This window comes from Ambystoma mexicanum, chromosome 5q (assembly GCF_040938575.1).
Source record: "Ambystoma mexicanum isolate Mex_15411 chromosome 5q, UKY_AmexF1_1, whole genome shotgun sequence".
Taxonomy (NCBI): Eukaryota; Metazoa; Chordata; class Amphibia; order Caudata; family Ambystomatidae; genus Ambystoma; species Ambystoma mexicanum.
Window position 1 is genome coordinate 1,342,206,137 of NC_090933.1, and position 27,544 is coordinate 1,342,233,680.

General features: G+C 45.4%; 1 protein-coding gene and 1 non-coding gene across 3 annotated transcripts in view; both read left to right on the forward strand.

Annotated features, from left to right (window-relative positions):
• MAPK15 (mitogen-activated protein kinase 15) overlaps window positions 1-27,544 on the forward strand; it is a 396,607-nt gene that overhangs the window by 92,637 nt on the left and 276,426 nt on the right. For both annotated transcript variants that reach the window (XM_069621971.1, XM_069621972.1), the window contains 2 exons: window positions 19,693-19,791; window positions 20,305-20,334. In XM_069621971.1, the coding sequence (XP_069478072.1) occupies window positions 19,693-19,791; window positions 20,305-20,334 (129 nt within the window). The remainder of the gene's footprint in view (window positions 1-19,692; window positions 19,792-20,304; window positions 20,335-27,544) is intronic.
• Window positions 4,153-4,282, forward strand: LOC138499041 (small nucleolar RNA SNORA27). Its single transcript, XR_011279092.1, has one exon. It is a non-coding gene; the product is annotated as a small nucleolar RNA SNORA27 (small nucleolar RNA).

Below are 27,544 nucleotides of genomic sequence, written 5' to 3' on the forward strand. Positions count from 1 at the left end.
GTGGAGAGAAGTACACATATCCTCTGGTGATGTTGGTCCTTCAGATCTAACTTTACCTGTTATGACACCGCCCACTCTTTTACTGACACAGTTAATGAACAGTTCTTGTTTGTCCTCCATGTCAAAGAGATGGTTCTGTGAAGTCTTAGTAACCCTTTAATCCCGCCACTATATACAATGTTGCCATCTTCGTACCTTGTAATATTTCCCTAAGTCTCAAACCTTGTCATATCTCTTGGAGCGATCCGTCAAATCCACAAAAGGGACATGTCTCACGAAGTCTTGTTTTTCACCACAAGACTATTGAATGGTCTCAATATAGTTGACCCTATTCTGAAGACGTGCCAACCACCAATCCAATATTGCAGACAGACAACTTACAGTCTGTGTCCCAGGCCTTTAAAGTTCTGGGTCCTTTTATGTTCTAGGACCATTGAGTACTTTGAGGACAGCGGCCTTAAAGTTTTCTGTTTTCTGTAATATGTTTCATGTTAGTGTTTTGTTGCTTTCATTGGGTAATAATGAATTCCTAAAACTCAGAACAGAATGCGACTTCAGAATTCCAGCTACATCAGTGTCGACCGTGCCTTGCAATCACATCAACGTTACTCCTTTTAATACTTCCAGGTGCATACTGATAGCTCTCTTCATGTACCTTACACAAGATGATATGTTCTCATAACACACCCCTTCCCACTCGAATCATGCCCAATAGTCATCTATGCTAATCATATTGAATTGAAAGTGACTAGTCGGTTACAGCTCACACTGGAGCTCACATGCAACACTACAGCTGACAAGGATGCGTGGTTGAGGTTAAAAGAACATTTATTGACACTAGACAACCGGCCTGTACTATTTACAACACCCACAATAACAGGACTACACATGCATACAGACTCCCATCAACCTGTTTTCCTTTTCAAACATCAGCTCTTTGGTGGTCCACCTTTACTGTGTGTCATTACACTATGCATCATCAGAGCCAGCATGTTATTTAAGTGTTAATCTCAAAGTAGGAGCTGTGACCCACCCAAGTGTGCAGCATAGATCAGTGGGTGATGGATGTTCCCTTCCAGGTGGACCGAACTTTCATTGCACGTCATGAGGGAAACATTACTGCACCCCTTAGTTGCAGTCACCCCAGCTATTCATGCCTTTCTTGACTTATCAGGCAGCATTTTGACCTGGTGAACAATGCTCCTCTCTGGGCATTAAAGGCCAGTCCCTGGAATGGATTGCCTCATTTTGGCAGGGCAGGGAGCTGCAGGTGATGCCAGGCCCATTCCCCTCAGGATCATCAGTTCTAACCTGCGGTGTACCGCAAGACTATGCCACCATGACTATTCTATACCTATCTCAAGTCTTTTTCAGCCCATGTTGGTCTATACTCCACCTCCTACCAGATTTATGCTGACGATACCCAAATGATCTTTAACCTGCATAATTCAGTGCAAAATGCTACGTCTGTATCTACATGTCTATCCCTGATCATCGATTGGATGATTGATAACTGTTTGTGCCCATGGAAGTGATCTACTTTGACACCTCATCACACAGCCCCTTTTACCTGCCCTAGCACCATAGGAAGCGCTCCCTCACTTGTGGCTGCGGCAAAACACGTTAGCTTCACCTTTGATGGCTTGCTGCCGTTCGTTCTTTTATATATCACTACCACCACCAGGTATCCAGTAATATTACCCCCATATATATGGTCGCCATACATAATGTTGCTGGGCAAAGGTTGTGGCGACATTATATATGGTGACCATATATGTGGGGTCAAGGGTAGCTGGGGTGTCTTCAATGACCTTCGTGATATCATCTTTGATGTCCATGGTCTTAGTCCTAGCAGTGGACAGTGGTGGTGTGAGTTATGGTTGCTTAGCTTACCATAGCTGGCGAATTTCTGAGGTTCTTTGGTTTTACTGGTAACCATAACGTCCCTTTAACAAAGTTTTTTTCAGTGAATTTCATTCGTTTTTTACCAGTGCATTCTAATTTTCTACAACTTACTAATAGCATACTTACCCCCATAGAGCAACATTTTTGTCCAATTTACAAAGTTTCACTTTAAACCTCTGCTATTTCACACCTTCTAGCATCATTTTGAACACTTCTATAGACTTTTTGCAACTTTTTCCTTTGTTTTTGCGTTCATCAACGTCCACCGTCATTGTGAACCTTCCAGACAGTGTCACGATACTGCACGCACGTGCGCGGCATGATGACGTGTTCGCGAACACGTGCGCACTTCGTGATCGTGTCCGTACTTCGCAGACAGTTCAAATGCACAGGGGGGGGGGGTGTGAACAGTATGGAACACACAGAAGGGGCAGGTGGGTACACTCAACAATACAAAGGTACTACCAGCGGCAAGGGTTCTAGGGAGTGTGAAGAGCCTAATGAGACGCAGTTAACAGTACCACAGTTATCCCCAAGCAAACCAGATTCGACTTTAACAAGGCCACATTTTCAAACTCAGCAGGTGGTTACAATAAGAATAAACCGTGGCGGGTGGATCTTCCCGTTGCTGGGATGCACAGTATGCTCTTGCCCCAAGTGGTGCCTACTGCAGCAACAGCGATGCACTGCTGTTTCTAAGCATCAATGGCAATGTATTAAAAGGGCAAAGGAGCCCTTTTCCATGGACTACTCATTCCAGTCTCTGGGTGGGGGTGGGAGGAAACCTGTGACGGTTAGATATGATGGAAACTGTCTGAATAAACTATCGATCTTTAAGGGCCCCAACATGTTTTGTTCTTAGAGCGCATCAGAGAATGTAGTCTTAATGGGGATTGTCAGACCTATCTGAAAAGTTTAGGGTAATTACCATTTGTTCCTCTCACTGTGGACATTGGGCTGTAGGTGAGGAAGGATCTGCTTAGCTTCCGTCAGCTACTTTTCCTGGGCTTAACAGCCAGGCCAGTCATGTGATCAGAATCTAATCCTTTCTTTGATATCCCTTCATCAAATCACGAGTGATCCATTGAGTAGCGGCCAAGTTTGACCTGCCTTGTTCAAATCCATTTAGCTCGGCAGATAATTCTTTTCCCTGAACTAAATGGTTCCCAACATAAAGCTGTAGCCACAGTAATTTGTAACTGCCCTTCATTGGACAAGATGGGCATTGTTTCTGCAGTTTGAGTATGTCTGCCCAAGAGCTGGTCAATCTGTGCTCTCTGCAGTGGTGATTGCCAAATGGTTGTCTTTAGCCCCCGATTTTGATGTCTAAATCTACAACTTTATCTCCCTTGACAATATAGGACATCGCCTAAACCATCCCGCTTGTGCCTAATAAGCTAAGCATTGGCAGATATTTGAAGAGATTGGTTACTTGTTTTTGGCCGTCCCTTGTTTTTGAAAGCCTGCTGTGGGACATGGTTTGGGCCCTCCACATATATGCAGCATTACAAGGTGGTGCTGGAGGTGATCAGTTTTCAACAGTCTAGAATTGAAACCATCCTTTTTAATGAGCTGTCTGTATTTACTTGTGTCAAACATTTTAATGTGGAATTTTGGTTGTGGGTGCAATTTTTACGAAAGGATAGGCATTGGTTTAATGCAAAATGGTTGCATGTCATAATGATGAACCTCAGCTTTTCCCTTTATTAATGGAGGGTACCCAATATCTATCTTTTCATCCTTCCCCAGCCCCCACATTGTTGTACGTTTTTCATTTAACCCTCTGTTTCTACCTTACACATTTTATTCCTACATGCGTCCGAAAATTACTCTGTAAAATGGTTGTTTCTCCCCACCCCCAAATCAAAAAGACTGAAATTTGGGTTGACATCTTTACTTGGTAACAGTTGCACCCAGGCCAGTACATCTTTGCTCCATCTTGCCTTCCTCTCGCCCCTTCAACTATGTCTCCTGCTGGCTGTTGGTCTTTGGCGAATGAACTGGACTGGGTGCATTGAATAATTACCAGGAGTAGTCCCTCTTTCAACCTACATGCGCATTTACAAGAAGGATGATATTGTAGACATCAAGGGCATGGGTACAATCCAAAAGGGTATGCCACACAAATGTTACGATGGCAAGACTGAAAGAATATTTAATGTTACCCAGCACGCAGTGGGCATGATTGCTAACAAACAAGTCAAGTAAGTATTTTGAACTTGATTTTCTGTCATATTTTGTGCTTAAAGCCCCCTTCTCACTTTACTAGTTGGACTTCTTGATGTCTGTACTGGTCATTCAAGTGGGGCAGAGCAACTATCCTTTTAAAACACAGGCAGATAAGTATTTGACTTGTACCCTGTCTGTGGAAACAATTGATATCTGAAAAGGTGCCTCTAACAATATTTGTGGTGATATTCATTGTGATCTAAAGAGCTCTTTATGCATGTAATCCCTTTAACCCAACATTTGTAGCTAAAATAGTGAGCTCCAGAACATATTCTTGCATGTTGCACTATTTGAATTTTTACATTTTTTTTAATTAAAATGATTTAGTTTGTTACAAACTTTTCATTTCATTTTTAAAAACTCAGTGATACACAAAATTATAAAATATAACAGTTCAATTGAGAGCTAGAGAGAGTAGATAAAATTGAAAAAAAAAAAAAAAGGAATGTAGAGACAATAAGAAGATCTCTTGTTATCACTTTCGACATCAATTAGGCCAGTCGTCAGTATCTTCACTTGGCTTTCTTTTGAACTCCAGACTGCAATCCCAAGATATGTTGTAAGTATTGAGCTATTGTGAAAATTAGTTTGTTTTCGCGTCCGTTCAATAATAAAGACCAACGCATGTCCGTGTCCATCTGTTGACTCGATATTTTGAAAAAGTTACCAAAATTCACTATTTTAATTGCATCGGCCATGGAAAATGTAGTTTGAGCTTTCCTCAGGTGTTAGGTAAAGATGTGGGGTAGTACCCTTAGGGTGCACTACAACAACCTTAGCCTCCTGGCAATAGGGACCCAACCTTTGGTATAATTTTGAACTACACAGGTTGGTAGCGTGGCCTAGCAGCCAGGCTTATCTCAAGAGGGGTCAGTGTGAGCAGTAATGTAGTTACAGGGAGATTCACAGTGACAAGTATTCAAATAAACACTGATACTCAAGGTTTCTTAATAAAACAATTATTAATTAATTTACTGTCATTTAAACAACCCTTCTTCAGAAGAACAATATCAAAGCAACACTCAAATACACTTCAAAAATGCACACTCTTAGGTTTCTTAGATTCAGTAACTTCCCATTGGGGATGACTCGCAGCCGATTCCTCCACCTTCAGGTGACATAAATAACTAGGAGGCTTGTGGACATTACTATGGGACATTACTAGATTACTGTTACATCCAAAATAGGCAACCCCCTAATAGGTACAACACAGAACAGAGGAGAGAAGAGTCATTCAGGGAACCAGGCTAAGCCAATGTCAATGGGCAAAAGTCAATGTAACCGAAGCAGTTCTTGAAGGTGAGAAAGTCTTTGCACAATGTTTTTAGAAGTCTTTGATGACGCAACAAGAATCAAATGTAGGACCGGGAGACTTGTGCAGTAGAAGAGCAACCAAATCTACAGTGAGAGCTAAGTTCTCTCAGACTTTGCAATACCTTTTGGTTTGAAGAAAAAGATGCAGCTGATGACCTCTGTTCCTGTGCAGCTCTGCAGATCCTGTTGTTCCTGGGCCTCGGTCGTGGGGACAAGAGGGAGGACTTCTGGGGACTCCTGCACCACAATGGGAAGGTCACCGACCGCAACCGGCAAACTTTGAATAAGTGGCACTTTGGTGATTCAGCTCCTCGCGTCTACCGCATACGGCACCGCCATGGTTTCTGGCTGTCGAGATGGGCCTTCCTTGCATCTGGGGTCCCGCACATTGAGGGGGCTCAGGCTCGGTCGGTCCTGCTTCCTGGGAGTCCGGAGGATCTTCCTGGAGCTCTTGGCCAACTTAAAGGCAACGCATGCAAACTGGTGTTCCTCTCCCTGGCTATACGGTTTCCAGCAGCATTCTGTTGAAATTTCAACCAGCTCCGAGATGGATGTCCAGGTGGCTTACTTTAGAGTGGATTCGTCCCACCACCTCGAGGGGAGAAGTCGTCTTTGCAGACCTTCTCTGTTGCGGCGAACTTGGAGCTTCAGCACCGCAGCAGGGCTTCACCGGGCAAAGCAACGGTCCAGGAGTTGCAGCAGGCGTCTACCAAGTTCTTTTTCGGATTCCTTCATCTAGTGGTCGACTCTGCCTTTTATGCTATAACGGCAACTTGCGAGAAGCAAAATACATAGTCCGAAATGGATGCTTATTCTACTCTAAATGCTTTTTAGAGTATTTTGCCTGCATTGTGAATTTGAGGTGTTTAAGAACATACTAAATCAGTGACTCACCCCTGAAGTGTCCCTAAAATAAACCTTTAATGAGTTTAGCAATTATTGTATAGAATACCAGAAAGACAAATTATTTATTATTCCTATTCTTTCTTATTTAAGGTCACTGCTCAAAGTGTTACACTTGTGGAACCCCCGGTTTTGTTTTTGTTTAAAGAAGTCTGAACAAGAAAGCCACCTACTCTAGAAACAGAGAGCCACATGGCATTGGCCACAGCCCAGGAGCTTCAATTTGTAAAAAAATTAAAAAATAAATAAAATAATGTTCTTTTTTTCCAGGGTAGGCAGGGAACCCCTAAATGACATCTCTGTGCAGTGACCCGCTGTAGGAAGGAAAATCCTTTTCCGAGATGGTGACCATGGAAAGGGAAGGCAGTAAGTCCGTACAGAGTCCATCTTCCCTTTCCATGGGGGTGCTGCAGAAGACAGAGAAAACCCTTTGACCATGTTACCACAAGCAGATTTCTTTTCCCTTTCAAACTTATCCCTCTTTCGAATAGCTTTACCACATAGCCGGTCCCTGGTGGACATGGCCGCTTTAACCCCATTGGTCGTCCCTCGTGGTCACGGCCAGTAGCCAGATTGTCCGGGTCATGACCTTATACCATGACACAGACCATCTGGCCACTGCCCATGGCCACAGGCTATACCTCAGTCACCAAAGGTATATCACTATTTTTTGTATCTACATTATGACACTTGTCAAAAATAAAACACGTGCACATTTGCAAAACCATGCTTTAAGGTCCTTGCCAATGCTCAATACACAAGTTTACTGGAAATCTTCCCATGTTTTATTTTTTCAAAAGTGTCAAAATGTACATGCAATAGTTATATAGCTTAGCCCCCACTTGACAAAAGCCATTTAGACTTTGCACAAACATTCAAGGTTAAGTCTATGTTTCTGAAAACATTTGTCCACGTTCGTCAAACGGCCACAAAGTTATCAGCAATCTAAAAATGTTGAGACCCCCCCTTATTTAGCCCGTTTTGACATCACTCCAAACTTTGGAAAAACATTTATATCTAGATCTAAAATCTTTTTGCAAACCTTTGTGTAGATCCGTCATATGGTACCACATTTCTCCACCATGGGGTCTGGCATGGATTCACATGCTCACGAATATTCCCTGTCGTCAGGCCGGGAATCCTCAGTAAAAGAAAACAGTTTCACTTTCACTTACAAACTGTATTTCTCCTCTAAACCGATCACTGAGCTCTGGGTCATTCTGCCCCCAGCCAATGACTGCCCTCTCCCTAATCCACTTCTCTGGCAGCCATCTTCAGATTATTACTGCACTTTCAATCATTGGTAGTCCTTGTGTTTTGCTCTCTGAGCTGAGCTATGTTTTTTGTGCTTTTTCGGTAAAAAGTTCGATTTTTGTCAAACGGATCCTGTGCGCTCTTTCTCTACATCGGCTGACAAGCAGGGATCCGTTTGTCAGTGAATTTCAACGCCCCTCAAGGGCAAGAATCGTTGAAGTTTCATCGAAGGTTCCAGAAGGCCTTCCGGGCTACTCTGCACTCCAGACCATGTCGAAGGAGGAAAAGGAGGGAAGCTCCCCTTTCAAGCTCAGCTCCAGCTGCAGAACTGCGGAATGTGTTTATAGAAGACCAACATCCAGTGCCTCTACTGTCACCATCTGGATCACAGGGAAGCAGATTGCGAAATCTGCCTCGGGTTCTCCAAATAAACCATGAATGATCGTCACAGTAGGCTGGCGGTGTGGTTCAGCGCCAAGGCCTCCGCCCCGTGCGGAAAGCAGGGGCATGCCTCACCCAGGACCGGTCAGTCCGAAGAACGGGCTTCTAAGTCCTTTGAGGACGCTCTATCTGTGGGGGCCCAAGACAATGCCCAGCAGTGCGAGTCCGTTTCCATAGGGAGCGTCTTGCAAACGGGTCCCGCGACAGGCAGGGTGCGCTTATCTTCACCACCTGCCTCCATCTCCAGCCATCGCTCCAGCTCCTCCTCGAGGAAAAGAAGAGGAAAACGGCTCACCCGGCAAAGCTGCAGCAAAAGCCAGAGAAGAGAAAAGCGCAGGAAAAGACGACCAACCTGCCCAAGAAGGCCCAGGCGGCCCAGGTGAAGTAGTCGACGATCGAGTTGGTGGCGGACACCCTCTCGAATGGCCAAGGTGGCTGACCCAGTCAAGGTAGCCCCGGCAGTGCCCAGAGTATCCCTGCTTCTGAGACGTTGGGCATCGGCCAAGCCAGTGGAGAGGACACCGGAGAGGAGGATGCCATCCCTGACGCTGAACCGGACTTCTGGGATGCAAAAAAGGGGGGAGGGTAGAGGAGGCCTGAACAGTAATCCAGGGCACAGATATTTCTTCCTCAGATAAGGAAGACCAGGCATTCGTACACACGATCCAGCAGGACGTGTGGGACGGCAACAGCGAAAATACTGATGGGGACGACGATGACGACGGCAGACCTGCCGACGACGGCGCAGGGCCCAGTAAGCCTACCGCTTGATCCCTCCGAGGGATGCATCGCTGGACATCCTTTCGACCCTGCACACCCTGCTGACGACACCGCCGGCCCTGGCCCCTGTGGCCCCGGACGAACCTCTGCCAAAAAAGAGGAAGCAGCACCCTACGCTGCCGCATCAACCTCCACATGTGTCCCCTCTACCCCCAGAGACACAGGGACAGACCTGGACAACGAAATGGCCATGGCGGGCTGTTCGCCGCAGCCATGGGCTTCTGCCCCGGAAGAGGTAGGGTGGTTCCATGCCATGTTCGCCAGAGCGTCGAGACTCTTCCAACTGACACCGGAAGAGACCAGGAAGGAAGGTTTACTATATCAAGGACGTGAGGCCAAGAGGAACACCATCTTGGCGGTGCCTCTCCTGGACGATGTTTGGAAGAAAGGCCTGGCTTTGATGAAAAACTCGGCCACATCCAAGAGGGATCGGCTGGAGAAAATATACAGGGTGCCTGAGTACGCACCCAAGTGCCTAAGGTCACAGCCTTCCCCGGATTCAGTGGTCTCGGCGGCAGCAAGGAAGAAGTCGTCTAACCCCTCGCCTTCATCCTCCATCCCTCTGGATAGTGAGGGGAAGAAGTTAGATGCCATGGGATGAAAAGTAATCTACTTGGTGGTGTCAACAGTCAAGGCGGTCAACGCCCTTGCAATCCTGGCCAGATACGACAAGGAGCTGTGGTATAAGATGGCCCCACTGCTGGAGTTCATACTTGATGACAAGCGGCCCTGGACGTTGCGGACACGGGTTCTGACAGATGGGGAACGGTGTCTGCATCCGTCGTCGTGGCTGGCTGAAAGCCACCAACTTTCGTCAGCAAGTCCAGACGAGGGTTCTGGACATGCCCTTCCATGGGGACAACCTCTTTGGGATGGCCATTGACGAGTCGTTGCAGGCCATTAAGACTGACACTGAAAGGTGCCGTGCCTTGGGCACTCTTCAACACCACCCGTCCTTTTGTGCCTCCAGTGGGAGGTTTGGGAGATCTAATGTTTTCGGCGGAGGGTCCTCTTCATACCGTCAACCCTCCCCGGTCCATGACCCAGGAAGCCTGCAGAGGCCGTTCCAAGGCTTTCAGTGGAGGTGGCCGATGCTGTCATCGCTCCCAAGGTGGCACGCAGGCCCCGAAGCAAGATTGAACCGGCCAGGACGTCGGGCCCCCACCCATGCACCTCAGTGGAAGGCTGGATGGTGGGCTTTGTCAGCGAGTGGCAGAAGTTTTCCACCAACCGATGGGTGCTGGATGCTTTCGCCCATGGACACACAGATCCACAGATACTTCCGGGGGCCCGGCAGTAGCTGCACATCCCTCAGCTCCTGAAGGAAGTACAGGCCATGATAAGAAAAGTGACGATAGAGCTGGTTCCAAAGTCAAGGAAAAAATATACACACTCCCTAGTTAAATTGTAGACCAAGTGAACCCGAGTGAAAACTGACCAAAACGGCACTGTGCAAAGCACACACACGGGATGCTGTAGCAATTTCTCACAAGGGAGGGAAAGCACAAGTTATATAGAAATAGCTTCTTACACACCCTAGCAACACTTCCCATATGTTTGTGAACCAGTTTAAGCAGACAGTGCATCAGTATAGAATATACTTAAATGAAAACTGAGCAAAATGGCATTTCACAAGGTTTAGAAATGGGAAGAAAAGGGAAGTTATCAGAAGCAGGTGCACCAACACAGTTCGGGTTGAAAATCATTCTAAAGAAGGCAGATCTAACAAATGTAGCCAGAGTCAGTAGGCCTGTGCCAGAGTCAGTGGTACAGGGCAAGGGCCCAGGAGCAAAAGTTCTTGTAGCTGCAGTCAGGTCTTTGGTTAACGATTTCGAAAAGGTGGATGCAGAAGGTGAAAGACAATGTTAAGAGAGAGGGGCGGCCAACCCAACAGGTAGGTAAAGGATTTAAAAAACCTTTAGTGCTACCGCGAAGAAAGGGCGGCCTGGCGGAACAATGTACCTTTAAAATGAAATGTTCCTGGTAGTTCCTGCAGTTTGGGGGATCCAGCAGAGAGAGAGACTTCGTCATGGAGGAAGGTTCGAGTTACTGCACTACCCAGGGATGAAACCAGCCGCAGTGCTGCCCGACGAATAAAAGGTACACTCCTTTAAATCGCAGTCCGGGTGGACTGGTGCTTGGCTATCCGGCCTCCGAGTACTGGGTACTGGCGATTTGACCAAGACAGGTCCAGGAAGCCGATTGGCAAACTGGTTGGGCCTACCAGCTCAAGGGAAGAAGGCTCTTGCAGATGAAGATCTTCTCTCGTCGTGTGGAGAAAAGTGGTGAGACGCTGCAGCAGGGCTTCACCGGTCGTTCAGTCGTTGCAGATGTCTTTGGCTTCTCTCCTCTTCGGCTTCTTAGTTCTAGTGGCAACGTCTTGCTCTTCCAGTCCTCAGGACCCTGCTTTTATGCAAAAGGATCCCCATTCATACAGCCTAGCTGTCACTCACACAGTGAAGTGGTCATCTTGGTGGGAGACCCTCCAGCCTATCAGGATAGAGTGCGACATGGGTTGCTGAGGCAACCATATCCAGGGGTCCTACTCCCCCCTCCCACACAATGGACCCACCCGAGACTCGGTGGCACCGAAAGGAGGGCTTCTTGGCAGAAGCCCACCAAAAAAACGAACAAAGGATCCCCGACCTGGGTTAGGAGTTTAGAGAAAGACACGAGAAAGAAGTTATATTAAAGTTCTGGCAAATAAAACCTACCAGAGTCAAGTTAATATTAGAATGCACTGGCGGTATGTTAGAGGCTGTCAGAAAAAGTGGTAGCCTCGAACAATGGGAAAATCCCATAGGGAAATATTTGTGGTTGAATATTTATCGTAGTAAGCACTGCCACCAGCCAGAAACCTTTGAGAGAGGGACTGTACGGTACCCCCTAGAAAATCAACATAAGGGAAAAACTATTAACCCTTTCCAGTACTTCCATAGTAAGATGGGTTGTACTGGTTTAGTTCATAAAAATTGACTAGTGAAGTCAATTGGAACTTGACATGCTCTGGGAGACAGTAGTCAGTCCCAGAGTATGGAGTCTATGTTGGGGGGTCGCTACGACACCCCTGTGTCACTGCACGGAGGGTGCTGTGTAACATGTGAATAAAGATGGTTCCTATGGGGGCGAGAAAATCCTATAGACATTTAACACAAAAATAGCCTAGAACACACATAGCAAAAATGCCTAAGAGTGGGAAAAAGAGTCTCACTCTTAGCAGGAAAAAGAAACAAACCCTTCAAATCCAGCAACTCTGCTGGGGGACTCTATAGGTAAAGGAAATTACCCATAGAATGAGAATTCTCCTTAACAAGCACACAGGCCCATCCATCTCCACTAATCTGCCCGTTCCCCCTCACCCTGCACCTCGCCAGGCCCAAGCCCACCTAGCCTATCCATCCCGACCCCCCAATTCCTTTCATGCTGATAAACATCTAACCCCCTTGCCTTGGCCATTCCAGAACACCCACCATAGACCTAATCCTGAGCAGCAATATATTCTCTCAATAGCAACACATGTCCGTTCGTATCATGAGGCACCAAGGGAAGGTAGACGGTAGATCAAGCCCCCAGGAGAGACACTTGGGTGCAGGGACTGCAGTATCGATGAAGCCCTGAATGTGGAGGTCGGCATGTCTTATATTATCCCCTCTTTTCAAAGGACCCCCTTTCATGTGATGTTCAGATATTTGCCATTTTTCACAAATTGTCAGTTCCTGTTGTTTAGCTTAGTTAGTTAGAAATGTAACATCCGCCGAACTGACCTTGACCGCAGAGATGAGCCCAGCTGACCCACGTGCACCAGGATCGACTGGGAAGCGGCAGCCAATTGGGGCCTGGCATCCCATATAGAGCAGGCTGATCTACAGGTCCCCCACCAACCTGCAACACAACATTTGTCTTAGCATAAATCGTCATCAGTGATGCAGTTGTCTTTTATAATGTGCTGCCCGTGTAATTTTTGGCAGAGGGCTCTCGGGCATCAGAGTTCTTTACTGGCATTTTATATATTATTATATTATATTATATAGACTTTGTTATCCTTGCAAACTATCTCTTGGTCTCATTGGTCTCATTCCCTGACAGGGTCTATTATTTCTAATATTATTATTTGTATTATTGGGACATGTGTATGGGGCCGTGCCTTCACCCTTTGACATGCCCCAATACATGGGCCAGGCAATTGTCAATAACCACACACACCTGACAGCCCTTTACCTTCCTCACAGGGATAAAAGGCGAAGCACGAGAGCACGCTACGAGCAAGGTCAACCGCACGAGGAAGCAACTTATCCAGAACGGCAGTTTAAATGGAGACGAAAGACAGTGAAACCTGAAAGGACGACAAGGAGGGAGAAAACATAAGATTGTGATTTACAGCTGGCAAGTGGAGTAGCAGATGTTGACGGTGCACAGCGGACTCCCGTATTGATAACCCAAGCAGGGAGGCATGCTGGCTACCGGGGTACCGTCCTTGACTCCAGAGGCAGGACAAGCGAACCGGTTCTGCACAGCCGGTGACTCAGAAAGAGCTGATGGCGAACCGAACTGCGATGAGCCCAAGGTTGCAATCGGCAGCATTATAAATGCAAGGAACCGAGGAACAAAGAACTTGTGTGTTTGTGAACATTAAAGAAAGCCCAGATAAAAGGTCCAAGTGCAGAGGGTTCCAGCGCCACATGGGTGCTCATTCGAAAGACTCTGACTGGGGCCTGTTTTGAACTGCAAGTACCAGAATACCCTAGAAGAGGGTGGCGCAAGGTGTCAGAGTGGTCCTACAAGGGTCACGTCAAATCCTTTGTACAATCGAATGTTTCTGGCCCATTGCCGAGGGAAAGCTAGGCGAAGGGAACCCCCTCGCTTTCTGAGAAAATTGTGAAATGACGCAAGTGTGAACCCGGCATAGGGATGCCAAAAGACAGCTAGAAAAATGAAAACCCAGCTTTCTGATGAAAATTAGCAAAATATGAACTATTTTGGAGGTACGTGAACTTCGTTAAAGTAAGGCCGTTGTGAACCAGACAGAGGGAGTCCCAAGTTGACAGGTTGAGATAAAGCAGAGTGAACTCCAAAACAGTGTTTTGGAGCGGCTATATGATCCCGACAGAGGGATACCAAGCGGAGAGCTAACGAGAGTGAATCCCGTACTGTGATAAAGCAAGTTGAACTGTGTATCTGCCAAGAGCGAACCCGGCCGAGGGTTGTCCGCAGTGAGAAGTTGTTCAAAACGACATTAAGACTCTAGGAAATTGCAGGCTACATTTGAAAGACCATAGTGAACCCGACGGAGGGAGGCCCAAGTTTCATGGAGGATCTGAGCCCGCCGGAGGGAGATCGTAGGGCGAAGAACAATCGCCCAAGGAGCAATTTTACCAAAGGAACCTTTGTTTGTTGTTTTTTTCCAGCAGGCCTTCTAAGACAAGACACTTTGTGGAAAAAGAGACTTGGCCCCTAAAGGTCCTGGTATCGTTGAATGGAACTGTAACCTCATACTAGTGAGACCCAGGAATGTGCTGTGCTCAGAAGTCCCGCCTTGTCCCGTGCTAAAAACACAAGGAAGGGAGACCCAGCCATACCATCCTGACTTATCATTTTGTAAATACTTCTTTCTTTTCTGGTGAACATTATCCCACACTTTTTTTTGTAATTTAGGGTTAAGGGTTGGCAATAGTTTTTTTTAGTATAGGGCATTTTTATTTGACACAAAGCCACTAGGACTGCCGTATTATTATTTGATGGTCGTAGATTGCTCCCATCTTAGATTTAGGTTTAGATTAGGCATTTATCTCACCCATTATAAAGTTCAATAAACACTCTTGAACTGTGATCAGTTGTGTCTGTCTTTACTGTTGCCAGCATGGGTTGCATACAGAATACACCGGGGCCAGATAGCCTTCTGTCAGAATTCTTTAAGATGTAGTGCTGAGCTTGTGGGGTGGCTATTATTTCTACATACCATGGAGATCTGGGTGTTACTACGATCAATGAGGGAGGCGTTGATATTCCTGATTCCCAAATCTTGCAAGGATCCCAAAATGTTGGGTTACTATCGATCACTATCAATGCTGAATACCGCTGTTAAGGTCCTCGGCGTGAACCCTGATTCAATGCCTGGTAAATACACGTTGCACAATTTGCGATGCCTGCACCATGTCCTTGCACAGATGCTGAACCTGCCGGCTCCTTGAGCAGTAGTCTCGTTGGACGTGGAGAAGGCCTTCCATTCGGTTAACTGGAATGGATGTGGACCAATCTGATTAAATTCAACCTTGGTCCTACAATTTTAAATTGGATTACATTTTTATACACAGATGTTACAGCTAGAGTGAAGACTGGTAAGATGGTTTCTGACGGTTGGAAGGTTGTGAAAGGGACGAGGCAGGGCTGTCTCCTATCCTTTTTATGTTGACTTTGGAAACATTTGCATGCTTGCTTTTCTGGGACATAACAGAAGCGGGTATAACGGTACATAACTCGATGCATATAATTTCGCTATACGCTGATGTCATATTATGTTATTCCCGCAAACTGACACAAAATGTGTCGACTCTCATGGAAGTAATCGATCATTTTGGCCAGCTATCTGTTATTCGGATCAATAACAGTAAATCTTGTGTTTTTCCGATAGAAGCTCTTGTGCAGACACTCTTGCTGATTTGCTGTGCTTTCCACTTCAGTGGGAAACTGTTATGTTTAGATAGCTCGGCATTAAGATTTGCCGTAACCTCTACTTTACACATTGTGATAACACATTTTGAGCCATAAACGGAGTGCAGAACCCGGCAGAGTTTGGAAGAAATTGCCCTTGTCACTGATGGGTAGGGTAGCCCTAACCAAAATGGAAATTCTCCCGAGACTATTGTACTTTTTTTCCAATGTGCCATATTACATCCATCAACTGTATTTAATAAATTGAACACACACATAAGGGACATACTGTAGATGAGAGGATGGCCAAGGTTGGCTCTAAACTTGTTGCAAGAGCCATATGGCACAAGAGGACTACAGATCCCGAACTTGGAAGCATATTTTTTGCCGTCGTAGCTGCAGTTTGTCACACAGTGGCTTTCGGTTGAAGTGACCCCTCAACTGAGGCTGTTGGCTGGAATAGTGAGGCCATGTACCCTGAAGGAATATTTATGGCAGCAAAATAATGACTGGAAGCCTGGCTATCTGATAGACCTGCCAAGCGCATTTGGGAACAGGAAAACTGTGATAACTGTACTCCCGCCACATTCCTTTGAGCATGGATACAAGTTACCTGTGGGTTGTGGCTAGGAGGGTCTTTCTAGACTGGGAACTGAAGGGACGTATTTATAGAAAATCTCCTCATACCTTTCGCTGATCTTTGTATGAACAGGGATTTATGGAAGGGACACTTCCGTGTCTACGCTGGGATGACGGGACTGGCACGTAAGGTCTGGAAAATGCTACCTAATGAACCACCTTACAGCCCTCTACTGGAGAATCTTTATAACCATGGGGACGGGGCCGCCCGATATCTAAGATTAATGGCATATTGCTTGTTGAAAAATTAAGAGAATTATCAAAGTTAAAGCTGAATGGGAACTAGATCTGGGTGTGATGTTTGAGGATGTAACATGGCAGAAGAGATGCCCGTATACTAAAAAGGTGTCCAGAAATACCTGTTTGAATCTAATTCAGTACAATGTGCTGCAAGGACATATTTGACTCCCTTAAAGTTACACAGAATAAACCCCCTGACATCAGCACTCTGCCCATGTTGTAATGCAGTGGATGCCTCTTTTGGGAAGGAGTTCTAGACAAGATACGTAATACAGGAGCCGGGTGGGCTGTGATGACTGTTGACGTGCTGTCGTAAATCTATGTCACAGTTGAATAAAATGTTTGATCTGGCTTTAGTACTAGCTAAGAGGCGCACAGCCATGTCATGTTAGGGCCCCAGGTTATCAGAATGGTCAAAAGATTATATCAAATGGGCAAAGTTTGAGCTGACAGTGACGATACGAGCAGAGCCTCTAGATCCACAAACAGCTGTGTGGAACAGAACTGAATGGGCAACGTTGTTAGATGGATTGCTTTACCCCTTGGACGATAAAACCACAATGAGACTGCATTAAACAGACTGCATTCATTTTTGTGCTCCAATGTTGCTCTCTGAATAATAGGACTCCTTTGTTGCCTACTGGTCACATTCTACTAGGGCTTGGGAAGGGAGGTGAGAGGGAGATGGTGCGCAGGAGGTTGGGAAAGTGTTTTTCTAATTTTGGACGTTGATGTATTGATGCATTGACATCGAGTTGGGAAACTCCCTGTTTGTTCTTAATGTCTGATTTGATCCAACTCAATAAAGACATTTAAAAATGGCACCTTTGGGCTGGGAGCCTTATGGGCAACACAGGACCATATACTCTTAATTAGGCAAAGAGGGTTGCAATGACAGTGGGACTTCAGCAGAAGTCGATAAGACCACCAAAAATATGTTGCTGATCAAAAAAAGATAAAGTTAAAAGCTAAACATTAAGGGGACCCTAAAAGGGATTTACAGAATTCCAAAAATGAAATACTGTCTTAACAACAACTAGTGCTACATTAACCCTAGCCATGTAGGCATTTTGGTAAGGTAGGTGGTCGTCCATAGCGATCATCTGCCAATCATGTTGGCCTAAGGGGCAGGGGGTGTTAGTGGCATAGAGGGAGTGCAGATGTTGAACACCTGTGGTGTTGATGAGAGCAGGTCTGGAAGTACCCATTACCTCTGTGCTGATGTGGAGACTGTTCTTGGGAGGGGGTATGCACCAGCGCAGGTTAGCCGTAAGTGCAGTCTCTTGGTTGTAAGCAAGCTTGACCACATTATGCTATCGTGATTATACGTAACCTACCCTCCGCAAGCAGGATAACCCTAACGTCGCAGCGGAACAAAACATTATCATGCAGCTGACACACACTAGACAAAAGGCAGCTGTATCAAGCGCCTCCCGCACCCAACCCTTCCTTTATTATATTATATTATAATTGGTTTTTTATAACGCGCTTAACACCTAAGAGGTTTCTAAGCATGGACCCGGGATTCAAGCCTGTGTTGCTCTGCGTCGTCTGGCTTCCAAGACGAGTGCATTGCTACGGAGCTATACTACCCGTGTCCTCTTACTTTAATTTCTTTCACTTTTTGTCCTCATTTTCTAATCCTTTTATTTAACTTATCGTCACACAAATTATCCACCATGTATTTTGTAAAGATTTATGAAGCTTAATATTATCTTACATTATATTTATTATTCTTTATTGCTTCTGCGAATACTTGTAAAAATTACCAAATTCTGAAAGAGGAAGTATGCACTTCTTCTGTATAAAGAATGACCAGATGTCTTTATTTTTACTATCTCTATTTTTACTAGACTTGTACTTTTCTTCATTTCTGTTAGTGTGCTATACACGATTTTATTTGGACATTTTCAATCACTCCTATTGGTACTGGACCCTCTGCTCTTTCTAGAATTCCCTAGTGCTTAGCTTTGCACGTCTTGTGTTTACATGTACAGCTTGGCAGTTCTTTGCTGCTCCAAGATTCCCATTCAAAGTTGCCTGCAAAATTGGGTGGAAAGTGCTGCGGCCTAACTTCATCAGCATAGATGTGTAAGATATTGTGATTGTGCATGGCGCCTAAGAGCAGTTCCCTTTCCGCCTGTCGACCAGGGCATGCACCAATGTTTTGTTTGTCTTTATGGCGTTCACATCATATTATGCAAACAACCTATTCTCTTTCTGCCTGCAGCTCCCTACACTTTGGGACTCTCAATCCTTCCCGTATAAGGATCTCCCTCAGGGATCTAGATTCCTTACGCTTTCCCTATAGCATTGCGATGGTGCTGATGCCTTGTACTATTCACTACCAAGGTAATCCCTGTGTTGAATCTAAGGTGTGAGAAAGTAGTGCCACTGGAATCAGTGTTATTGTTAGAGGTTGTCTGCGTACTGCTCAAGACCAGCTGTGGAATCATGGCTGTGCACGCAAGAGCATTAAAAGGCAATGATTGGCAGAGAAACAAAGACATCTGGTGGGGTGTAATTCAGGAACTTGGCCGTGAGGAAGTTGTGGGGCATAGTTTGTTGACGTGTGATGCGTAATGCAGATGGATTTAAAGTGAATAAGTGTTCAACGCAATGGCTTGCAACTTGTGGAGTTCGCACACTGTTGAGGTGGCATTGTTCCATCCTTTGAGACCTAAGAAAAACACAGTGGTGGTTTATACTCTTTGGATCCACAGAATAAGACAAAGGGTGAAGGGATGGGTGACCTAGTTGTCTGATACTTTACCATTTATAGTGGGGGCAGAACTCTGAATTACTTTTGTGCCTGGTCTTTTCTCTATGGGCCTTTTCTAGTAGAGATTGGAAGCTGGTCAGCAGGGCATGGCCACACTTTCACATGTAGAAGCACAATCCTATCACCTCAGGCAAGATAACCATTTCTAATAAAATAAAAGCAGCCCATTCATCTCTAGGAAGACCACAAATTCACCTTCTGACACATGACTTGTCGCCTCCAGTGGCATGACGACCCATTCACCTCCAGCAAATCCACCTATTCGCCCACCTCATCATCTCCCAGAAGACCTCCAATGCACCTCCAGGAAGGCTTCCCATTCATCTCTGTAAGATCAACCTTTCACCTGCAGAAGTGAATGGGTGCAAGTCAAGACCACCCATTCACCTCCACAACCATAGCAGAACCTATTTCTCTCCAGCCAAACTATATGCTTGCCTTCAGCTTAACAACCCAACCGTTCACCTCAGCAAGAACAGCTATTCACAACAATCGGCTGATTTTATGCATTTTTCTGCTATATTCAAAAGATTGTTCGATTATGGTTTCCTCCTCAGGCCTATGGCATTGTTTGGAAGGGAATCGACCGACGGACGGGAGAAATTGTAGCCGTTAAGAAAATATTTGATGCTTTTAGGAACCGGACCGATGCCCAGGTGAGGTGCGCCAGCTATTAAGACACTGCTTTGCTTGGACAATTGGAGGATGTTTTGCCTGTAACATGATCTTCCTAGAGATAGGTGTGTTTGACTCTAAATGGAACTAGAAAGAAAGGTCTTGACCCCAAGTAAGGTGATCCGTTTGACGTTAACCTGCGAGTAACGGGTGGCTATAACTGTAAGCTGTGGGTCATCATTGTCGAGATGGTTTGAAGGTACATAGTTGGTTGAGGGAATTGCATGGTTTTGACTCCAAGCTGCTGGTAATGGGGAGAGCCATGCCTCTAAGTGCCTAGTGCATGAGATGGGTACGGGATAGTATGTCTGTGACACTAAGATAAACATGACACAGCTATGCACACTCAAGAAGCATTTTACACCAGTTATAATTGTTCTAATGTATGCATGCTTTCCTGCTCCAGTTCTCATGTAGCTGAGACACTTTTAGTGTGCCTTCTCTCTCATGTACTAAGTATATGTGGTAACAATTATTCAATTTTTTTGTTCTAGAGAACGTTCCGTGAGATCATGTTTCTGCAGGTAAGCAGCCACTGTGGCGTACCACTTCCTGTCTTTGTGGTGTATACCTTTTGCAAGCATGAGCACCCGCTTTTATTTTGTTGTCTCTGCAGATGCTCTCACTGCATTATTTTTTTTAACACATTTTTATTGCATTTTCATCCCATAATACAAAGACGTTCAATACACAACCGTATAACCGTGCATACAAATGGTAGAGCAGTGTGAACAGGTACTGCATGGATCTATACATATATAGAAACACAGATTAAATAAGATACAGATAGAATTAAAATAACAATAACAATTGACACTCTCTTGTTTGTCTCATTCAAGTGGTGACAGGTGATGATATTGTATTCTGTGACCGCGGCAAGGTTGTGCCCCAAGGTCCATTAGTTTGTTCTGTGCATGACTTACAGCATCTGTTCCCATTTCCCCCAGATTTTGTCTGCCTTACCCGGGCAGCCTCTAGCTTGGTAGACTCGGCGTTCCATTAGAATGATAGCATCTACGTCTGATATCCATTGATCATACTTTGGAGTTGTTTCTGAGCCCCACAGTTGCGCTATGTTTCTTTTGGCTAGGCCTGTGGATGTTGAGAGTAGCAGCTTTTCGAAGCGAAACATATCCCCTTCCTCTTCAATTCCCAGGAGAAGGAGTTTGGGGTCTGTTGGGATTGGTCTGCACATGACCCTTGATTCGTTCACTACATTTAAGCCAGAAGTTTTGTGTTCGTGTACATTGCCACAGGATGTGGTAGAAGTTTCCTTCCTCTTGTTTGCAGCGTAGGCATTTGGGGTCAGTCGTTTTACCCCAGTTGTACAATGCTACTCGGGGGTAATATATTCTGTGAAGTATTTTCAGCTGGATGAGTCTGATTCTTGCCGAGATTGCAGTGTCCCTAGGATACATCAGAGTCGAGATCCCTTCTTCGGATAATATTGGGCCCACGTCTCTTTCCCATTTTGTTTTCAGGCTCAACAGTTCTTTCGTGGCAAACGAGGAGATAGCATTATACATGGTAGATGTGACCTTGCTCTTCACACTGTCTATAACTATGTTTCTTTCTATGGGCGTACACTCCAGCATGTCCGACAGCTGGGCCCTTTGTTCGGTAAGTGCATGTTGTAGTTGTCCATAGTGGTAATTTTCGGTGGCTGGAAGATCGTATGTTGTCGAGATCTCGGCAAACTGTATTATCTGATTGTTTACATATATTTGCTGGATGGTTTGTATACTGGCTGCTACCCAGTTTGGCCATTTTGGGAGGTTACTGACACCTGTAAGGTGGGCATTATTCCAGATGGGCTGGACTGGGGTGATTTTGTTGTCCCAGCCTATGTATTTATGTATTTCCTTCCATACTTGGGCTGTATGCGCTACTATTGTGCATTTGGGAGGGCACTTCTGCCGGTTGTAGAGGCTTTCAATCGGGGACACATCATGTCTTGCAGCTATTTTGGCCCTTATATGGGGGATTAATGGGTTACCATGTAACATGTCGTTTACCGTCGCCATTTGGGTCGCCCAGTAGTAGATTTGGACGTTCGGGAGCCCTATTCCCCCCTCCCAGACTGAACGTTGGAGGGTTTTGAGGGCTATCCTCGGGTGTTTCCCACCCCACAGGAGTTTACGTGTTGATCTATCTATTTTATGGAATTCTGCAGTGGGGATGTGCAGAGGGGCGTTTTGGAGGATGTATAAGAACCGGGATAGGGCCAGCATCTTGAAGAGCGCTGCCCTGCCTAACAGTGTCAGGGGCAGCGCTCCCCAGATGATTCTAAAGAGATTGATAGAAATCTAAATGCATCCATTTGAGAAAAGTAAAGTTAATTATAAAGAAAATTCTTTCAAGAGTCTCTCTGTAAATTAACAGAGACAGTCAGGTAACTAAGGGGTTTTGGGAAGGTATATATACATATTTTTTTGGGAAAAAGTTAGAGAAGTTTAACTCGGAGTTAAATTGTTGTTATATCATTGCAGGTATCCAGAGATCCGAAGTGTTAAGCAGTTAAGGAATCCAGTGTTATCCGGACCATTTGTTATTTTCTCCAAATTCCCCTTTTCCCCCACTCTGGGCAATCCAATAATTGTTTAATTGATTGTTGGGTATACTGGTTTGAGGGACGAGGCGGGCTATTCATCTGCTCCTGCAGGAGACCAGCGCTGGGACCTGAAAGAAGGTTCCATAGTTTATCAGTATTTGAGTGACTATAGGGCAGGAGATTGCCGGATCGCCCAGATATACTAGAAGGTCGTCTGCGTAGAGGGATATCTTGTACTCCCAATCTGTGTTCCATCGGAAGCCAGTCCACGTGGCCGTGCCCCGCAGAATGACTGCTAGCGGTTCTATTATTAATACGAACAACATTGCCGAGAGCGGGCACCCTTGCCTGGTGCCTTTTCCCAGTTGGATATTGCGCGAGGGCCATCCGTTCACTCTTACCTCTGCTAGTGGGTTGTTGCAAAGGAGCTGTACCCATTTTATAAATGGTTCCCCAAATTGCATCTTTCGCATTATTGCCCATAAAGCCTCCCAATAAACTGAATCAAAGGCTTTTTCAAAGTCTATGGCTAATAGTGCCAGTGATTGTTGTAGGGCGGGTGCTCTCTCCAGCGCCAGGTGCAACCTGCGAATGTTCATTCTTGTTGACCTTTGAGGCATGAAGCCACATTGATCCGGATGGATCAATGCTGTGATGTCCGTTTGTAGTCTATTAGCTAGTAGTTTGGCTGATATTTTAGCTTCACTGTTGATTAGGGATATGGGCCTGTAGGAGCTGCATTCGTCTGGGGGTTTGTCCTTTTTGAGGATCACTATAATGGTGGCCTTGGGAAGGTCTGGCGGGAGCTTGCCCTTTATTAGGGAGTGCTCAAACATGTTGAGCAGATGAGTGGATATATCTAGATGATTTAATTTTTTTCAAAAGTCGAGTGTGAAGCCATTGGGACCTGGGGTCTTCCAGCCGTTTGCGTGGGCGGGAGGCAGCACCGACACACGGAGAGGGAGCAGGCAGCAGCGGCGACCGCCATCTCCCAGCACCCCCGCTCACAGCAGTCCAGAGTCCGCATCCATGGCTCTCCGCTCGCTGCCTCGCCGATGATGTGGATCTTCATCTCAGGGTGGATCCTACGCAGACGTGCGGCGCCCTCAACTCAGCTGCTGTGTGCAGCGGCCATTTTGTTAGTCTTAAGCAGTATGGGGCCCGCTTCTTTCAGGCGTCGTAGCCGGGAGTTTCTGCACCGATTTCGGTCCGGAGTCAGCAGGTCAGTGCAGCAGTCTTCCTTGCGTCGCTGAAGCGGTTTTGGCCCTCTCAGGTTGATAATTATAACAGGATATCTACAGGATCTGGCTGGCGGCACAGGAGAGATGCAAGATCACGTCTGCATCGTTCGCCTGCTCCCTCACTGCATTATTAACCACTTCTGAATGTTCTTGTTTCTCTCCAGCATTGGATCTTTTATAGATGCACTTACTTTTAATGTCTTTGTCACCAAGGGATCCCATCATGATGGGGAATTTTGAAAGAATTCCAGTCTATGAAAGATACCAATACTTCAGCATTACTGGTCTTTCATTGACACTTACGGTTTTAATATTTCACGCCATCCGGCGTGGAATACTTGACGATTGGGTTTGCTCGTCATATGAATGCAGTGCTAACGCTGGAGTGCTATAGTTACAGGCAAGTAACCTTTTTGTACTTCTGTCTCATGTCATCAGCTAGGCATTGATATGTCTTAAGGGGATTGTGTTTCCATCTCCTATCTGAGAACCTGGTCTTTCTTTGGCTTCGCTCTTTCAAAGGACCTACTCCTTCCCATAAATGCCCCCTCTGCTCAGCCTTCTCTAGCAGTGGCCTGCTTTTTTCCCAATTGTGACTACGGTCTCTCCAAGGCCTGTAAAGTTAAATTGACTTTACTAGTCCCTTAAGTTTACTGACCCAGCACACACTATCTTCTCATGGAGTGCTGGAGGGGTTGGCTAGCTTCCCCTGAGTCAAAAAACTCATGTAACAGTAAAATGTTACCCTTTCCTACTTTAAATGGCTGGTGGCAGTGGTTTAGATCAAACTACCATGATTTTTCCCGACCGCTAACAACAGTAGCTAAAAATCAGGTCAGCCATGTTTTTCAATATGGCGCCCAAGACCTATCTGTAAAAACAGGCTCCGGTCATCTTTTTTCACCATTTCTTTTAGGAAAGGTCCTTCTTGTGTTTGTTTCTGCGTGCCAATCCAGGTTTGGTCCCTTTGTTCGTTGGCCTTTGGCGGGCTTCAGTGCTGAAGCCCTCCTCTGTCGCCCAAGTGTCTGGGGTGGACAGGATGTGAGGGAGGTGCCCGAAACTCCCTGTGCTTAGTCTGACATGGACTTGTTCTGAATGATATTACAGAAATGCCAAATTCCTATTGGTCACCAAAGGCTTCTCTTTAAGGGACGACCTCTAGCAGACGCTGCAAAACTGTCAATATGCAATGGGTCCTAACAGTAACTTGCTATTTAGCTACCCGGTTGAAGGGAAAAACACAGACTGCCTACCAAAGCCTGAATCTGCAGGGACAACTACCTTTAATGAAAACAAACAAGGTTTATTACAGAGAGTCTGCCAAACAGAATTTCTATAGGAATACATTCTGGGCTATTAAACTGACACTGGGAGAAAACGCAATAGAATTAGGGGCCCTGGTTCAGAATACACTGTCTCTCTGGTTAGGCAAGAAAACCCTTCCCGAAGTGTTAGAAACCCTGGCCTTAGAACAGTTTGTAGAGAGTTTGCCACCCTATTTACAGAAAGCAGATCTACAACTAAATAAGCCCACAGTGATAACTACTGTAGAAACTGCACATTGCAGAGGCCAATAAAAACCTAAGGGTCTTAAATAAGACAGATGAAATGCGACGAGAAACCAAGACTAGCCCTCGTCCTACACCTCAGTTAGATGGGAAGATAGGGAATAAGAGTTACTCATCAGACATGATTCCAAAACCCTTTAAACCTACACCCAAAGAACCAGAAGAGAAGAAATATTTCCCTATTAGAGAACAAGGAGTCCGAAAACTAGAGGAAGAGAGAGCCCCAAAATGACCCTTAATTTTATGATTTTCATGTGGGTAAAAGGGACATCTGTCCCAAAAACCATAAAGAAGAACCCATGGGTGTAAGGTAGGTACCCCTAACGGGTACCTTAAATTGTTTTTATTTTGGAGGTAGGTAATCCCTGCTTAGTCTTAGGGAAAGATGGGCATTTTCCCAACCCGGTTTCTTATTTAAACTAAAAGTCTTTAACAAGAAACATATGACCTGTGTCGATTTCCTTACTTCCACACCCTCACTTGGCCCAGCGTCTACATGCAGTGAGGAGAGATGGAGGCAGCAATCTGTATCCTGGTGGTAACATGACCACGAAGACTTCATAGTGGTTAGTGCGCCCGTCCAATGATGCTAAAACCACTAAATCGGGGAATCAGCGAAAAACCCAAAGTCTGAAATTTCTCAAGTTCTACTGGCTGGGAGTTTTCACTGATGTTAAAAATGTTGTTCTGACCTGTGAGATCTGGCAAAAACCTCTGTAACTCCAGTTCCGATAGCCCCATTACAACCCTTACCTATCATCGACATTCCGTTCTCCAGAACAGTGATGTATATCATAGGCCCACTAGAGACTTCTAAATTGGGAAACTGTTTATGCTGGTGATCATGGATTATGCTACTCGTTATCCAGAAGCCTTTCTCCTGTGTAACATCACCACAAAGCAAATATTAAAACACCTATTGCCCTCCCTATGGAGAGTAGGATTTCCAAAGCAGATCCTCACAGATCAAGGCACTACCTTCATGTCTCGATTAATGCAAGAGGTAAAACAATTGGTTAATATCAAAACAAGAACGTCGGTCTACCATCCCCAGACAGATGGTTTGGTAGAACGTTTCAACCAGACGTTAAAAAGAACATTGCAGCTACTGGTGGACCCAGATGGGGAAACATTGGGATGTCAAGATATCCTAGACATTGTTCACAGTCAGGAAATCCCCACAAGCTTCCCAGAGCTGTTCCCCATTTCAACTACTATATCGGAGGGATACCCGGGGTGTGTTAGACATGCTGAAAGAGAGGTGGAAAGAAAGAGGGGAGGCTCTTCTACCAATTTCCCAAATGACACAGAAACTGAGAACCCATATGACAGTGAGAAATCTTAAGAAAAAATCTGGGACAAGCTGAAGAACATCAATGAGCTGTCTACGATAAACATGATGTAACCTGATTTCAAAATGGTACGGTCCCTATGAAGTCTTGGAAAAAAAGGCCCTTTGAATTACCTTATCGCCCGACCCGATAGACGTAAAAAAACTCAAGTGTATCATGCCAACTTGCACAAGGAGTGGAAGATGGACCATAATATGGATACCACTGTTACTATTGCCCCCTTCCTTACTGACTCTGATCATAGAAACACATTCGTTTCTCCCGATCTATCACTTTCCCAACATACCAACATTATCAAGCTGCTGTCTCAGTTCCCAGAGGTATTTTCAGAACAACCAGACAGGCTGACAGATTTCTTCCATTACTTTCGAAACCCAGTAGGGAAGACCATTAATTTAAAACCCTTTAGAATTCCCAAAGCCCGAAAAAGAAAAAGAAAAAAAAATCATCAAGATGGAGCTAGAGGAAATGCTCCAGGCGGATATCATCGAACCCACTGAAAGTCCTTGGTCCTCCCCTATTGTTTAAGTCGCAAAGCCTCACCATCCTGGCGTTTCTGTATAGACCTCCGAAAATGAAACTCTATTTCGGTATTTAACAACTATCCTATACCAAGGCTTGACGATCTGATTGAAAAGTTGGGTTCAGCCAAGTTTATATCAATGCTAGACTTAACAAAGGGTTACTGGCAAGTTAAATCCAGCTGGCAGGGAAAAACTGCCTTTTCAACGCCACAAGGCCTATTCCAGTTCAAGGTCTTACCCTTTGGTCTTCACTGAGCCCCAGTCACTTTTCAATGACTAATGGATAAAGTACTAAAACTATACCCTGCACTACAGTCGTTCATAGCGATAGTTGGTCCAAGCATGTTCATCACCTGTACTCCATCACCCATGCCATTAGGAGAGCTGGGTTAAGAGCTAATTCTCAGAAATGTCATCTGGCCAAATCTGCAGTGAAGTACCTGAGAGTTTTGATTGGGAATGGCCTAATACAACCACAGGCAGAGAAAGTAAAGGTGC